The 17842-nt window shown below is 40.6% G+C and overlaps 1 protein-coding gene across 31 annotated transcripts in view; it reads left to right on the plus strand.

Annotated features, from left to right (window-relative positions):
* Positions 1-17842, plus strand: part of SPATS2L (spermatogenesis associated serine rich 2 like) — a 171875-nt gene that overhangs the window by 144204 nt on the left and 9829 nt on the right. For all 31 annotated transcript variants that reach the window (XM_077956287.1, XM_077956299.1, XM_077956304.1 and 28 more), the window contains 2 exon segments: positions 9320-9378; positions 16508-16617. In XM_077956287.1, the coding sequence (XP_077812413.1) occupies positions 9320-9378; positions 16508-16617 (169 nt within the window).

Consider the following 17842-nt stretch of genomic DNA (forward strand, 5'->3'; position numbering starts at 1 on the left):
CTACTTGATGAAGAGAGAAGTAAGACAAAGGGACTCCCAGTTCTGAATGTCACATTTGCCACCAGAACAGCTCCCCTTCCCCTTTCTCGTCTTGCCACACCTTCTCTACCTCTCTCTTCCCCTTTCTTCATTTATCCACTTCATAGATGAATATGTGTCAAGCCCCTACTTCTCAAACATTTGAGTGCACGAGGAGCATCAGGGCCCCATTCCCAGATATTCTGATTCTGTGGATGTTGGGTGGCACCCAAGAATCTTCCATTCAGTGAGTGCAGTGAGTACAAATGTAAGTGGCCTGCAGACCACACTTGAAGGAGCATGTCTAGAAAGACTGAGGGATAAAGACAAGTCTTTTTCCTAAAAAAGCTCATGCACTGGTGGCTGCAGATGTAAACAAGCTGAAATGGAGCTGGGGAAAGGGAAAATCAGCTCTGCCTGGCTCATTAGGATAGGTTCCATTGCAGAGGTGACCTTTGAGCAGGATCTTGAAGGAAGACTAGAAATTTGCCAGATGGAGAAGGAAGAAAGAAGATTCCATGCAGAAGAAGCAACACAAAGAACCAGAGGCATGAAAGAACGTAATGTGCTCAGGGAGAAGTACCCTCCTTCCATCAATAATGATGGTCTCAGCTGGGCACGGTGGCTCATACCTGTTATTCCAGCACTTTGGGAGGCTAAGGTGGGAGGATTGCTTGAGGCCAGGAGTTCAAGATCAACCTGGACAACATGGAAAAAACCTGTCTCTACCAAAAAAATACAAAAATTAGCTGGGTGTGGTGGTGTAGATCTGTGGTCCCAGCTACTCAGGAGGCTTAGGTGGAAGGATCGCCTGAGCCCAGGAGGCAGAGATTGCAGTGAGCCAACATCACACCCACACCACTGCACTCCAACCTAGGCAACGGAGCCAGACCCTGTCTCAAAAAAAAAAATTAATAAAAATAATGATGGTGGTCTCACTCCATCAATAAATGAATTTTGAGCACATCCCTCTTGAATCAGAAAGTTCCTTTATAAATTATACATGTGTACTACTGTTAATCTGTATACTAAAGATTAGGAAAGCCTACTTAGAATAAAAAGTGAGTACATAAAAATTAATATTGTATTCGTGCTCCACTTTGGAAGCCTGGACTAGAGTAGGGCCTTACCATGGGCAGTAACAGCACTTGCGATTGTGGGGAAGAGCCTTCTAGGTCAAAAACAAGAAGAGCCCCTCCTCTCCCCTTTTCACATGAGAGCCTGCCTGGAGGCCAGGAGCAGAGGAAGCTAGGCCTGGCTGCCTTGGGTTGAATGTGGGCCAGCATTTCTGGCACTTCTTGTACCATATCAGTTTCTTCCAGTTTCTGTTCCTGTTATTTATGTTCAGCAACCATGATGACATCTACATAAATGCCCTTCCCCTTGCCCCCACTGTGTGTGTGTGGTTTTTTTTTTTTTTTTGGAAGGAAATACAACAGTAATCAGAGTGGTTGGCTCTATTTTGTGCTTGAGACAAAGGGGCATTTTGCTTTATTTTGTTTTGAAATTTGTTTCATTTTATCCTGTTTCTAATTCCAGTTTTTTTAGTAGAGATGGGGTTTCATCATGTTGGCCAGGCTGATCTTGAACTCCTAACCTGAGGTGATCTGCCCGCCTCAGCCTCCCAAAGTGCTGGGATTATAGGCGTGAGCCACTGCGCCCAGCAGATGTAACTTTAAAAGGGGAAGCGGGGGAGTCAGCATTTTTATAGTCAAAGAAACTGAAATACAGTCAAGTTACTTTCCCTGAATAGGGATCTCCATGAAAAAAAAACTGAACTAATAAGTAATTAGCAAAGATAAAAATTTCTATTGTTCATCAAAGTCATATATAATTTCTAAACAGAGGAATATAGATTTTTAGTTGAACATTTGATGTTGTGGGATTTCCATACTATGGCATTATGCTATTCTGTCATTTTAAAAATTCCAATAAGAAAAAGAAATCCCTGTGTATTTTTTTAAATTAATTATGTCCTTTTTGAAGAACTCCAAAATATTATTAATGTTGAGAATTAGTCTTTATACTAAATCTGTGTGTCTCATTCCAGAAATGCACCTCAGACAGTACGATGAACAATTTATTAACCGTGATTTCAAATCATTGTATGATTCCAACATAAAGTATGCAGACTAAGCAATATTAACACATTGTATTGCCTCTCATAAAAGAAGTAGAAATAAAATGTCAGCCTGATTGGCAATTGGGTGTAGTCATTGATGTTCATTGACAGTCAGATGGATTTTGACTTTGCTTTGTACGTTGAGTGTGGTTCATGCTTGAGGCACCCCCACTGTATTTCCTGGATGGGCATGATTAGTAGGCAGTCTTTCAAAGGGTTGTGTGCTAAACCCCAGTCCACATGCTGTGGACATGTATGTTGGGTTTTATATGTTTACCAAATAACACTGTTAAATCCTAGAAATCTTTAGAAGGACCAATCTGTCACCAGTGCTGCATTTAAGAAAAAAAATCTATTATTATTTTCCAGTTTTGAAAAGAATTCAGGTTGCTGTAAAACCTAAATGCAAATATATACAGAGTGGAAGGTGACAGACCCGGGAATTCCAGCAGTGTAACAATAAACAACAACAAATAGCCAAGGACTTGATAATGTGCTCAGGGTTAAATAAGAGTCAGTGGAAGTGGAGAGGTGCATGGGACAGACAGACATTTCTGGGGTAGACTTCAGAGGATGTAACCATGTGGGAAGTGAAGGAAGAGGAGCCATGGACACTGGGTGAGAGATGACACCAGTAACCAGCATAGAGGGTACAGGAGAGAGGACAGGATGGGGAGCAGAACAGCAAGGAAGAGCCGGTAATTGGCAGTGTGCAAGAGCGTGAGTGCCCTTTGCAGTTAGGGCTGCCAGGCCTCCTGACCCTGGGAATAAAGAACCATACAGTCTTGCTGCATTTGTGACTGTCAAGCCAGGGAAGCATCTTTGTTGACAGCTGCAACAGTTGAGAAATTGGTGAGCTGAAACCCCTGACTAGCTTTGCCCTGGGCCCAAGAATTGCTGGTAATACTTGGGGAGTTGGACTAGAAATGGTACTCATGGGAACAGTACATTATGCCTTAAATGTATAAAGGAAGTTTTCCTGTCTTGTAACTAGTGGGCAAGGGAAGGGGTACAGATGCTCATTTTTAGCTAGTATGGGGCAACTGTAGCTTCCCAGCTCAAGGCCCACGTGGTGGTCAGTGGGCACTACTAGGCTATCAGCCCAGCTGATGTCCCTCTCAGGGGCTGTTAGAACTATTGGTCACAGTTCTTATTCCTTTGCATTAAGAAGGAACAGAGCCCATAGTGGAGAGAGATGATTTTATAGCACTCTTTTCTTTTTAGTGAAAGAAATGGAAATTCTTTATGTAGAGAAGCTTGGCTGTAGGGCTTATCAGTCTTTGGCATGCTTTATGTTATTTGGTAGAGGCCAGGAAGGCTGAAATATTCATTAGCATTCATTAGCATCCTTTCTCCCCAGCAGTTCCTGCCTTCTCTTTCTACGGCATGCCCCTCCTGTTGGGCCTGCCTCCCTCCTCATGCTCCCATCCTGCAATTGTCAGCTTGGCAGATGATGAGTTAAGGAAGCTCCAACTGAAGTACTTTCCCCACAAGAAGGTTCTGCAGCAAAAGTGTCTGGGATCAGATGGTCCCCAGCAATTCCTCTCACTCTAATCTCCCTGAGGCAAATGCATGGAAGATGGAATGTGGCCTGGTTTTAACTCTTTAACATCTAACTCTGGCTGTTGTTACAGATTGAGTTCTTCACCTCCCCTTTGAAATTCTGCTTTCATTCCTCAGTATCTACCAGCAGGTTCTGCTCTACAGTTTATCAACCACATTGATGGTCCTGTGGCTGCCTCTCTATGGTGGCATCTTTATTTTTGAAGAACATTGGGCCCGACATGACTCACCCAAGCTTCCAAATGAATCAGTTTTGTCACTCAATGCCTCCATCTCCAAATTTAAAGAGCCTTTCACAGGGCAGAAAATGATAAATCTATTACTACTAAAGAGGCTTTCTGATTCTTTTCATTATTGTTATCATCAGTCCTCTATATAAAAGAATCAAGACAGTGGAAACATTTTTATAAAATGACACTTTATCTCTGTGATTAACTATATAATAAACTGTAAAGTCTTTTACCATGGTAATCTCCTCCTTACACCTTATTGCTTTGATAATAAAAGCTTTTTTATGGCAACAAAATAAAATTTTACTATCCAGGCAGTTTGGCTAAAATGAGAAGATGTGTTTTTAGAAGGAGAAAGGGCGTGTCTGAAACATGTGAGGTCCACGTGGATTTTATGGGAGCTCTGTTTATGTAGAACACGTTCGATGTGCCTGGTGCCCTCCAGAGGGCTTTACCCAACCATTTAGAAAACTTTTAGTGGCCAGTGGAAAGCCAATTAAAGAGTTATGTATTTCTGTCAAGTACTCAGGATCACTGTTGAAAAGCAAAAACATTCGGAACTTAGCATTTCAGATGATCAGTGGTGGGAGAACAAATTTCAGTAATTAAACCATCACAGTTTGCAAACTGTCTGTTTTGACTCAGCCAAACTTTGTGTGTTTGGTGAGTATCATGACACCTTTACTCATAAGCTTATGTCTCAAATGATTAAATTCCTTCAGTGACCAAAATTATATAAAGTTTTGCATAAATGTGATGTATGTGCAGGCACCACAATGTACTAGTTAGTAAGTTTCATTATTGTTACGCCACAGAAAAATGAATATGTTGTCTTCCCTTATATTCATCACTATCAAGAAATTTTTGTTGAGCAACCCATAATAGTCTAAGATCATGAAATTGAACAGAAGTTTTTAAAAACTCAGTCAGAACTCTCTAAGGAAGTGACGATTAAGCAAAGACCTGAAGGAGGATCAGAGCTGATTAAATGAAGAGAAACAAGGTTAAGCAGAAGAGTTGTCTTCAAGGCAGAGGGAAGGGTTTGTTTCAAGCCCCTGTGGCAAGGAGAAAGCCAGGCTCACTCCTCCTGGGATGTCAGGAAGCTTAGATGAGATCATTCCAGGAAGGCACTGGCGCTCTACCTAATGTGCCTGGCCTACCATCTGCACTCAGAAAGTGTTCCTTGTGATCAGCTCACATTTTGAGGCAACTGAGGGCTGATATGTGTCTGCAGAGGTGTACCTCGAAAGCAAGTGTGTGACCTTGCAGCTTCCACAGTAGGAATGTGGTTCATGATACTGTCTGTGATTCTTCTGTGACTCATCAACTCCTTAATGTCATTGCTCTCCAAGGAACTCGCTCCTCCTTCTATAAATGGTAACTCCAAACCAGGGCTTTGCCAAGTGCCCTCTGTCCTTACCCAGCCTGCAGAGTTGTCAAGCCGCACTTGACTGTCCACACATGTCTATCTCTGTCCTGGTACCTCTAAGAAGATTCCACAGATCATAGAAATGGCACCGATGAAATTACTCCCAAAACTGGATGTGACATACCCAGACACCCCAGCTTTGTGGGCATTTAGAAGGATTTAGGCACGGTCTTTCCTCTTTGACCTTCTTTTAGTCTGGCACTCGCTTGATGTGAGGCTGGCTCCTCGCTGTCTGACAGCCTGCCAAAGGACAGGCTGGCTTTACTACTTCCTCCACATCCACTTCCCACCATTATTCTTCGCTTGACAAGCCTACTGCCTAGAAAGCAAAACCTAAGGAACCCTCAGGTCTACACATTGAGATTCTCAAGGGCAGGCTGGGTTTATCTGCCCCGGGCTGGCCCCTGATCTTGGTTTGCATCAGTTCATCAGCTCCAAGCTGGGTCCTGAGTCAGCAGAGATCACTGGCTTGCCTTTGTGCACATGAGTTTTGAAAGCAGCCACCCATAGATAGCAGAGCTTGAATTACTACGATGCTTGAGGACGATCTTCTATGGAAATACCCAGAGGAATGGAAGCCTGGTTTGATGCCAACTTCACAGGCTCTTTCACATCCTCAAGGGTGTGCATTAAGCAGATTAACAATTTATTGTGTAAACCCTCTTCCCTCCTGTTGCTAGCCCAGAAGGCCTGAACTAACCATTGTATATAAATGCCCAGCTTTGTTTAATATGTGTTAGACCTGGGGACATGTATTATACCCCAAATGTCCATCTTGTAAATTCTCTGGGCACAAAGTTATGTTAACAAATTTGATCAGCAAGAGTGGTACGATGGTCTTGTAGCTGATAAAGAAATTAGCAAAGGCCCTTGCCCACACCATTCCTCCAACCTCACACACAGGCGGGAGGATTCCCAAGCCTCCAGGGCCTCTGCTTTGCCTGCATTCTCCTCCTCTCCCCTCCACTGGGCATCTGAGGACATGCCAGTCTTGTGTCACATGCAGCTATTTCCCTTAGTGTGTGCTAGGCATGCTGTCCAAACCCAGGGACTCTATAAAGCCTTCTAGTTGATTCAGGGAAGGGAATCTTAATTTCTTCTTCTTGCCATCGTCGTTTTCTTTCCTCTCTATCTGCTTTTCACTATTTCCCCGGTAAGTCCTGGCAGGTCCTCTCACATCCATCTCAGCAATCCCACAAAGAATGTCGTCGTGCTGACTTTTCTCTGTTCTCTCTTCCCTTTCTGTAAGGGATAAAAATTCAAAACATGTCCTCAAGCAGAGTAGCTTAACCATATATTTGTAGTTTGGGCTTGTGGCTCCACATCTGTAGATTCTCCCCATATCTCCCCAGCAGCATGTCTTGAACAGTCTTTGTTTCTCTAAAGTAAGGTAGAAGTGCCCCTCTCTAAGAAGGTTGTAAATAACGAAAACACACACAGTTGCCTATGTCATGGCTATGTTTGTGAACTTGGCAGAGAAGCTCATAATCACAGGAGCACAAAGCCTATTGACTCAACCTGTCATTTCATACAATTACTGAATATATGCTGGTTGATTACATAGACAGTCTCTGGAAATGCAAGAATTCGTCACATTGGAGACCTCCAGGGAGGGGAACTGAGTAAGTTGGGGCAGAGATGGGATAAAGAGTTCCTTCTCACCGTACACCTTTTCTATTGTACATTGCCTATATTTAAAACACATTGACATACCTATGTAATGTCAATAGATAACGGACAGGCATCCTGATAACGTTCGTTACACCAAAGTAATCATATCCAGTGACCGTAAGCCATGTGTGTCATGGGGCTGACTGATGCTGTCTACAGTTGAGGGACTAGGCTTAGAGCCCAGTTCTGGAGCACATGCCATGCACTGTGCAATTAGTCCTTTCCACTAGGGTTTCCTGGCTGGGAAGAGCTGAGTTCCTCAGCGCACAGTCCTTTACTCTTCAAGCATTTAGGTTGCACAATCTAGTTGAGGAGCCCCCAAACTGCTATAGATATATCCCAGAAGTCACTTCTTACCTTGACAAATAACTGCAGAATTTTTCAGAGGAAATAAGTTTTCAACACACTTTAAATTGCAAAAGTACATCTGATGGAGAAGAAAAAGTCCATGTGATGGAACAATCTGAGAGTAATAAAGATGATAACAGTGTATTGAAGCACATTAAATATGAGTTTATAATTAATATGTATAATTAAAATATGCAAACAAGCAAAAAAACTTCTTGATTACGTTTGAAGGATGCTAAGGAACCAACTATCATTTTGAAAACAAATAAAAGGGGAGAATCAAGCATTCATCCTGCCTTACCTATACAAACTGTACTTCAGGATAACCAAATAATTGATAAAGTTTCTCTTTATGGAGGAATTCCAGGAAATAAATGAAGAAGGAGTGATAGAACGTGAATATCTCAATTTTGCAAACCCTATAAATCTAGGCAATGATCAACAGTGGCTGCTAAGATCATAAAAAAGAGAGATGTCTTTTGTATTTCCTATAAACTTGCCTTTTTAGATGTAGAAATTTGATGAAATTCAGTGTGATTTTTTTTCAAGTGGAGTAGTTCATATCGTATACTTCCATCAGCACACACATAATGACACAATACACTTATCAAGTGTTCCTCCTAAGAAAATAAAACCTGAATCTAATCAAATGTCTACATCTAATAACAAATTTATAGGAAATACAAAAGAACAGGCTAAGTAACACCATGGAGGTGTAATCAGCAAAATTCAGACTTTGCACAACTCTTCAGGACAAACAACCTAAGTTCTTCAACAAATAAATTGCAAAGGGAATGAGAAAACAGATGAGAGGGAACCTCTGGATTAGAACAGATTTAAGAGTCAGTCAGCCAATTGGAATGAACAGGGCTTGTTTAGATCCTGGTTTTAACACACTATTTAAAAAAAAATTACGGTATGGTTGGGGAAATTTGAATACTAGGTAGATATCTGAAAACATTAAATTATTGTGAATGTTGTATAGGTGTTATAGTAAATGATTGTGGTCCCCAAAAGTCCTTATATTTTAAAGATATATATTTAAATATTTATGACTAAACTAAAAATATAAAGAGAATCTGACATCTGTGCTCACCCACCATGGGGGTTTTCCCCAGGCTTTTCACCCTGCACAGCTCCCTGCCTTTTTGCTGAAACCTCTCTTCACTCCTTCCTACATAAAAATCTGTAAAAGGACATATAAGGAATTTGTCATGATGCATTACTTCTGGGAGGGGAACTAGAGAACTGGGAGTTGGGATGGGATAGGAGAGAGGCAAACTTTGGGACAGATCATTGTTAGCTTTATGCAGATAATAACTTTTCAAACGACTAACCAAAAAATAAATGAAATATGAGAAAAAGTTCATTAGAACCTTGAGATGCTTACTCGGGAGAATGAGAAAGGCAGAGACTCATGTTGTTGAGCATGTGGATGGATTGGCCCAGATCATATTTCTCAAAGTATGGTCCCAGGACCATCTGCAGCAGAACTGGGCCCATCTCCTTCCCTCCCAGCCAGAATCTCTCAGGGTGGAGCACAGAGACACTGGGAACTACAGTTCTTAAGGACCTAAGTGCCAGCTTTTCAAATACTTATTATATTGTTTTGGAACTTTGGAATGCATAGGACAAAAATATTCCCAAATTTAAATTCAAAGCAGCACAATTCTGAAAGTCTAAAAGACTTTTTTTTAGGTTCGTTGACAATGATTTAATCAGCAGATGTCACTATGTAATCCTTGGGAACATCCCTTCCATGTTGCCTCATATTTTGGAGAGGCAGAGCGTACTGCTGGCATTGTAGCATAGAAATATTTATGGTAATTTTGTATTTTGTTTAATGAAAATAATTTTTCTTTTGCTTTCAGTGCTTACTAAAAGTTTATCTTTGATTAAGCATTCTTTGCTTTTGTTTTTGTGTTTGTTTTTCCCCAGCATCATTGACAAAGAAGTTTCATTAATGGCAGAAATGGATAAAGTTAAAGAAGAAGCCAGTAAGTAGACGACACATGGTTATTTGATTAGGAGCTTCCCAATCAGAAGCAATCCATAGGTCAGACTGACAATGACACCAGATTCTGAGCAGGGTCCTAAAATTTATACTGAAATTTTGGCTCATGAACTCTGTAACTTTAGGCATGTCACTTAGCCCTGGAAGCCTCATTTACATCATCTGGCAAAAGGATATAGTTGTAACACTCGCCTCATACAGGTGAGTGCATGGCAGGATGGACACTCAGTACATAATAGGTGTCAGCTGAGTTTTCTAAAGTCCAAAGGGATGTTTGTGCACATAAAGAACTTATAGTTAATTGGATTTAAAATGACATTGAATTTAGTGTTAGATTTTAAGACAATTTTAACTCTTTAAAACTTATAAATCTCATCATCATTTTTACTAGTTCTTTTTTAGGTTCAATTAAGTTTATCATATTAAATTTTCCTAGAAAAGTAGTCCCATTTGAAACTTAATTACTTAAATTCCCCTCAACATTTTTAATTACATATATAAATTTAATATATCTGATTTGTCTTAAGCACTTCACTCGTCAGACGAGGCAAACTCACAGACCTAACAAGCAATGTGTTCCTAAGCTTTTAAGCAACTCTTATAAGATTAATAATTCAAAATTAAAGATACACTAAACACAGTTGTCTTAAAATACTCCAGTTCTGTTCATGAACTTCATCAAATACACTGACACCTGCCAACTTAAAACTGCAAAAGAAAATCAATTCCATATTTTAAATTGAAAATCACAAATCACTTTGCTTAATGTACCAAATTCTCTGTTTAAATAATGAACATGCTCAAATTATCTTGATCATTGCAAAACTTAATCCTAAATTTAACATAAAATATTAACATTCTGGGTTTGACTTGTTTTATTTTCTTTATGCTGATTTCTAAACTTTTCCACTGTGGTAAAGTTACTTGAATAGTAGAGAAGAATTACCATCTTAAATAGACTGAGGCTTATGAGTTGGAAATTTCAACAAAGACAAGATTACTCAGTCAGATTCAACATCAAACCACAAGTGAATGTGCAAGGCCCTCTCTTATTATTGAATTTAGTTTGCTGTGTTAATGGGGCCCCTAAGACCATATTTTTCAGCTGGGATTTAGTTTTACAATCCTTGTCTCCTGGGCATTTTAAATTCCTCATCTTTACCCAAAGATGAATTGGATAAATGGCAGTCTGTGCCCCTAACCAGATTTCAGTGAAATCCCTTTACCTTTGATGTGATGTCTTTCTTTTGCCAGAATGAAAGATCAGACCAGATTCTTCATTCTTTTCTATTTTTCTTGTCTGGACCTAAGCCATAATTCAAGTGTCACTTTATGGAAAATAGCTATCGTTATTTTTGTTACACAGTTTTCTAAATTATTTTGGTATTCATTTCAGACCTCCTTTAGTCAGGCATCTAAGTAATTGTAAGCAACATTTTAGAATCGTGAAACACATCAAGCTTTGTTAAATGAAACTAATGTGATCCAGGGTGAAGCTATGGACTATTTAGGTACTTAAACAATCTCTTTGATTGTGAAATTATTTTATTCTTATGAAATTTGTTGATATCTTCAGTAAAAGTAGATAATATACACTACTTGGGATTTTCCCTACTTCTCAAGTATAGCTTACTTCAGTTGCATGTCCTAATGATAAAAATGCTAACAACCAACACAGACACAAATGATCTTCTTGAACCAAAATAGAAAGTCACTAGCACATCATCACTTTTCTTAGAGGTCAACAAAAGACCTTGGGTTTCATATACTCATTTTTCCTTCTTGAAATATGATAGTGTTTGATGCCAAGACCTGTGGAATTTGGAGCATCTCTGGAGAGCATTCATTTTAAAAACTTATTCAATCAGTAAATACACGGGCTTCCTTGTGTCCAGGATAAACAGCAAACAGACAAATGTAGAGCCTGCACTCACCAAGCTTTCAGGCTAGCTGAAACTGCTAGATTGGCTGACAGGGTTCACATAACTTCAGTAATTGGCACAGCAGGTCCTGGTTTTTTAACTACCCTCAGCCCAGGGGAAGCCCATTTGTATGCCTTTGAGGCAGGCAGAACTGAGTTCAAGTCCAGCCTCCATCTCTAACTGGCTATGTGTCCCTGAACCATGTTGTTGACTTCTCAAAGTCTAATATTCCTTAGGCCCTGGCAATGGCTCACACATATAACCCCAGACCCTTTGGAAGACCAAGGCAGGAGGATTGCTTGAGGCCAAGAGTTTGAGACTAGCCTGGGCAACATAGTAAGACCCTATCTCTAAAAAAATAAATTAGCCATGTGTGGTGGCATGTGCCCATAGTTCTAGCTATTCTAGAGGGTGAGAGGGGAGAATCACTTGAGCTCAGGAGTTTAAGCTGCAGCAAGCCAGGATCATGCCATTACACTCCAGCCTGGGTAACAGAGAGAGACCCTGTATTAAAAATAATAATAACAACAACAACAATAATAATATCCATCTCAAGTAGTTATTGTAAAGATAAAATGAAAAAATACATGTCAGGCACTTAGCACAGGGCCTGACACAGTATGTGTGCAAAAAGAGAAGAGCTCTTATTAGTAAATTACCCCAACCCCCCATATTACAATCAAAAAATGGAGGTCAGGGGTTCTATTGCATCTCTCAAATGACAAGCCTATATCCACATTATGTCTTCTCCACAGATAGAAGGAACCATGGAATTTCTCCCCACTAACTACAGTACTGTCTTTACAACCACCGACTTTAACTTGGTTCTCTGTGGTCTCAAGAGTATTTTTCACACTTTACATTTCCTGTAGACGTTATAAACCATATTTCCTCAATTATAACAGAAGCTCCTAAATCCCTCATGGCACCTAACCCAGTGCTGAGAATACTGCAGGTACTTCATAAATACTTGTTAAATGTGTTATTGTAAATAAATCAGTATCTGTAGACTGTGGGAACCGATATTAGTGAACATTCATGTAATTGCAAAAAAGAGGAAGTATATTCTAGATGAAGAGATCTCACTTTATCAATAATATTCAGAGTTAGCATTTTGAGTGTACTATACTAAACACCTCACGTATGTTATTCCATGTATTTCCACAATAACCCTACAATATGTGATCAATTCCTACACAGATTTTACAATACAAGAAACCAAGCATGTTGTGGTGCTAGGGTCTCAAACTTCATGTTTATACACAGGTAAGCACAGGTGTCAATTTCACTAGAGATATGGCAAGAAAACGTGACTTTGTAAATTTGTAGTAACACAAATTATGAAGTAGAATGCAAAATTCACGAGAATTTTTAAGGAATAAAAAGCATTTCAAAAAATACTTTGTGCTTGAAGAGCCACTTCTCTGGCTTCTGGCCCCCACCTTGGGATTTTGAGCGTATTTTCTGCTTAGGGTTATTGTTTTGAGAAGCCTTAAGATTTTCTTTTCTTTTTTTTTTTTTTTTTTGAGATGGAGTCTATCTCTGTCGCCCAGGCTGGAGTGCAGTGGCACGATCTCGGCTCACTGCAAGCTCTGCCTCCTGGGTTCATGCCATTCCCCTGCCTCAGCCTCCAGAGTAGCTGGGACTACAGGCGCCCGCCACCTCACCCGGCTAATTTTTTTTTTTTTTTTTTTTTTTTTTTTTGTAGAGACAGGGTTTCACCATGTTAGCCAGTATGATCTCGATCTCCTGACCTCGTGATCTGCCTGCCTTGGCCTCCCAAAGTGCTGAGATTACAGGCGTGAGCTACCGTGCCCGGCCAGCCTTAAGATTTTCTATGGTTCAGATAATATGAGCAAGCTTCCAATGTGTTTCAAAAACTTGAAGGCGTTTATAAATCCTATTGAGAAAATGGATTTCAGCATACCAGATACTGTTTATACATACGTAATATTAATTAAGTCTTGAATGCAGTGAAAACCTAAGCTGTACAGAATTGTCTCCGTCTACAGATTTCTGAAAGGATGGTGCTTCCAAAACATACTTATTATTCTATTGTAAATTACAGGATCAATGAAGCTTAAGATCTGATCTGTTTTTGTTTCTTGTTTGTGTGATTGATGTTTTTGAGGTGAAAATGTTCACCCCCTCCAGCCAAAGAATATTAGCTTTAGATCTCAAGTTTTAAGGCTTTGTTCATAATGAAAGACTTTGAAATGTTAATGAGACTATATGTAAAATGCATTTCAACACTTGCTGATGCAAAGTATTCGTTTCCATGCACATTTGCATGACTGTAAACTTAGAATTTATTGGTGATCTTGCACCTGCATTCCTATTTTAGGGCCCATTTATATCTATGTCTACAAAATCCTTTGTTTGGTATGAATGCCCAAGTTCTACTTAATCAAAAAGAACAATGACCCCTAATTGTCACCAGTGTCACAACTGATCATGAAGAAAAGTCAGATCTGTTGGACTGTCATCACTGAGGGTCTAATGACCCCTTTACTAGCTGCTTTTCAAGTCTGGGCCTTCAGATTTTTATTATTATTATTATTATTTTGATGAGATGGGGTCTTGCTTTGTTGCCCAGGCAAGTCTTAAACTCCTAAGTCAAGCAGTCCTCCTGCCTCAGCCTCCCAAAGTGCTAAGATAACAGGTGTGAGCCACTGCGCCTGGCACAAAATTAATTTTTTTATTTTAGTTTGCAAGAAGAACGTACCTCATTTCATCTTCCTACTTGAATTGTTTTCTCATGCTGCAGATGTTAGTCCCATCCATATGTTGAATTATAATGGCAAACAAATAACATAACCAATCAAAGGTATGGATCCTAAACAGTCTTAAGTGACCCCTGTGGAAAAGGAACTTCCATCCTTCTTTAGATATTCCCTTTAAGTAATAGATTAATTCATTCATTGAATTCTTCACTCAGCAAGCATATTGCATACCTCTTGTGTACCAAGCAGGCAGTAGGTGCCATGGACACAAAGAACTACATAGTGCAGTTCACACCGTAGTCCCGAGAGTGATTGGAGATGCTCGCAGGAAACAGATGGGTAACATTAATTTGCTAAATGGGGCAGGGAGAAACCGTGGCACACTGGGCACCCAACTCCATCTAAAGAGGGTAGTGGCTTCTTGGCTTCAGCCACTTGTCACCATGTAAGAATGTTGACCAACTATGGCCAGAAATTCCAGTACTTTAAGAGATGCCAGAGAGCCAGCTTTCAAATGGAATCTTCTGATTTTTAAATGTGGGCAATGAATTTGTAAATGTAATGTGTAGACCAAACAAGACATATGTACTCTGGCCGAAAATGATAGTGAGCCACCTTTTTGTGACCTTTGGTCCAACTGGGTGTCCTGAGACATCATTTAGCAATATGTTGTCTACATTGAGATGAAACTTCCTTTCACTCTCATCATCCAGACAAGTTTTTCACTAGCTCCTCTGTATTCAGAAGACTATTAGGCACAGATCTGTCTGCCCAGCCACATGGTATTGTAAATGGGGCCAGGAGGAGCCCCAGTTAAATAATCAAAGCATGATTAGCATAGTTTGGCAGATGATAAAGCTGTATGAGTTATAGACTAATTATTAACATCTCAATATTGATATCAGCATAAAAAGATAATCTCTTGGGGCCGGGCACAGTGGCTCACGCCTGTAATCCCAGCACTTTGGGAGGCCAAGGCAGGCAGATCATGAGGTCAGGAGATTGAGACCATCCTGGCTAACATGGTGAAACCCCATCTCTACTAAAAATACAAAAAATTAGCCAGGCATGGTGGCGGGCGCCTGTAGTCCCAGCTACTCAGGAGGCTGAGGCAGGAGAATGGCATGAACCTGGGAGGCAGAGCTTGCAGTGAGCTGAGACCACACCACTGCACTCCAGCCTAGGCAACAGAGCGAGACTCCGTCTCAAAAAAAAAAAAAAAGAAATGCCTTTCAGTCTGTCTAAAGAATGGTTTTGGATTTGCAGGGAATCTTAACTCTTGATGGATTCTGTACTTCTTTTGGGGCTTTTGTGGTGACTATCTTTTGATATTTTGTATAATAAGAACTGTTAAAATCAGAAATCATATTGTTTGGCTCTGCATGTGTGCTGTGAATCTGGTCTAATAAAGCAGTTGATCCTTGTTCAGCCAAGCATAGAATGTGATTCCGACATGCATGTCATCTTAGATGAACACGTTTTTTCTTATAACTCAAAATGCTTGTCCCGAAGAAATGAAGGCAATTCATATGAGTCAAATTAGAGAGCCCCAAGTCTATCTATTGAAAGATCCAACTTCATATTTAAATCTCATCCTGTGTTTTTGTATTGATTGCTTCTGAGCACCATAATCTTTTGGGAAACACGGGTATACACACACAGACACAAACTAACTGATAGGCTACTACATCTATTTGAACCTTTAGTTCATCTGAAGATGTGGGAAAATGTTGGAGCCAGAGTACTCCCCAGTGTCTTCTCTACGTGTGCAGGTGCTAAAAAATTCACACGAATCTAGTTCTAGCTGGCCTAACTCACTCTCGAAATTTTTCCACTGGGGACACTTATAGAAAGACCTAAGACACTCTGGGGTAGAACTTCTGTTTCTTTGCTGAATGGAAACATATCTGCAGAGTATCAAAAGCAGAGACATTTTTGGCTCACAGAAAAACTAATAAAGTTAGAGTTTTATGTCAGATTCCAATAACATAACTAGTGACCCTAAGTGAGTATGTGTTAAAGTTCAAGAGGGCTGCTGCTGTTAAAGTTTAATAGTGCAGCACATATAGAATGATTTCTGCTTAGTGGACTTCCTGTCTTCGCAGTATCACTCGGAGAGGATTTTAATAAGTGTTGTTTTTCAGAGATCGTTGTTCAGAGTAACAAACTTCAAAAGTCTAAATTCCGTAAGTGAGGTCCTACACCAGTGGAGAAAATGTAGAGTGGGAATGTACAGTGAATCAGAAGGGACTGTGTTTGGCTTGGGGATTGGTGGAGGAGGACAGGAGGAACTGGATTGTTGGTAATAGGCACAGAGGGTGAACCCGCCTCCGTGACCAACTCAGAAAACACAGTCATGGTCCAACAAAGCAATCAGTCTGTGGAGCGAGAACTGATTCCAAGAAATTAGGTTATTTAATATGTTTCAATCTCTGGCCCTAATGTATGACTCCTCCTTATTTGGCAGTGGAAATCCTGACTGCTCGTCAGAAGAAAGCAGAAGAACTGAAGAGACTCACTGACCTCGCCAGTCAGATGGCAGAGATGCAGCTGGCTGAACTCAGGGCAGAAATTAAGGTCAGTTCTAAAATATCACAGCCTGAACCCTGAGCCAGAGAGCTGATCCCCATTATGTTTGTTTTGCATCCACAGAGTTCTGCTCTCTGAGGATCTAACATCTACACCCAGCTCTCTTCCACAGGGTGGAAATAGAGAACACAGAAGGGGGACGACCCCCATAATCACTGTGTTTAAGTGTAATGTGCTTTGAAGAAATGTGTAAATCCAAAGGAGAGGTACAAGCTATTTTGTCAGTCAGTAGAGACCGACCCAAATAAAGTAACTTGACCATGAATTATAGCTGGGATGGGGGATGTTATTTTCACACATTGTGATTTATAGGTATGCATATAAACACATCCAGAGATGTATACACACACGCGAAGCATGAACGTAGTGTAACGGTGAAGATTAGAAAGCATGCGGACTGTGGAGATTTCTTTCCTAATATTCTTTTGTAGTTTAGTTGCATTCGTATTAAGAATACTATCCATAAATACGTATTTATTAGATTCCTTCATTGACAAGCAACAGAAACTGACCCTGGCTAACCTCAAGGACAAGTAGAATTTGAAAGGATGTGAGTATAGCTCACCAAAGCAGGGCACTATCTGAAAGCTCAGGTCAACAGTTAGGTAGGAACTGGGGTGGGTCCGGTAAAATAAATAATCACTAGACACGCTGTCATGGGACCATCAGCCCTGTACCACCCCACTTGGCTCAGATCCCTAAGAGAGAGGCTCTGATTGGCCTCTACTTGGGTCACGTCCATCATTTGGCCCAGAGAGGGTGTGACATCTTGATTGCCAGACCCACCAAGACTATGGATCTTTGAAACTGCATCAGGGTACAGTTACCAGAAGGGGAAATGGTTACCAGGAGGGCAAGTGTAAGTGTTTACAACAAAATAGGAAGAAATTTTAAAATTCCCCTTATCCTCTTTTTCACCCAGTATACCACACACACACACACACACACACACACACACACACACACACACGCCTTCCGGCTTCATACCCACTTCCAGGAAACTAGAGTGGCTGCAAGACACAGCTGCTGCTACCTTTGAAAGTAAAATTGCAAATTGGGGCATAAAACTGCTTGGCAATGATAGACAGTGGCAGGTGACTTTTCAACTCTCTGCCTCCTGGTTGGGCATGAAAGCGGGCCCCATGGGGAAGAGGACCTCACCCGAGGGTGCTGAGGGTGTCAGTGGCCTTTCCACCTTCTCTGTTCTGGCCGT

Source organism: Macaca mulatta, chromosome 12, assembly GCF_049350105.2.
Source record: "Macaca mulatta isolate MMU2019108-1 chromosome 12, T2T-MMU8v2.0, whole genome shotgun sequence".
Lineage (NCBI taxonomy): Eukaryota > Metazoa > Chordata > Mammalia > Primates > Cercopithecidae > Macaca > Macaca mulatta.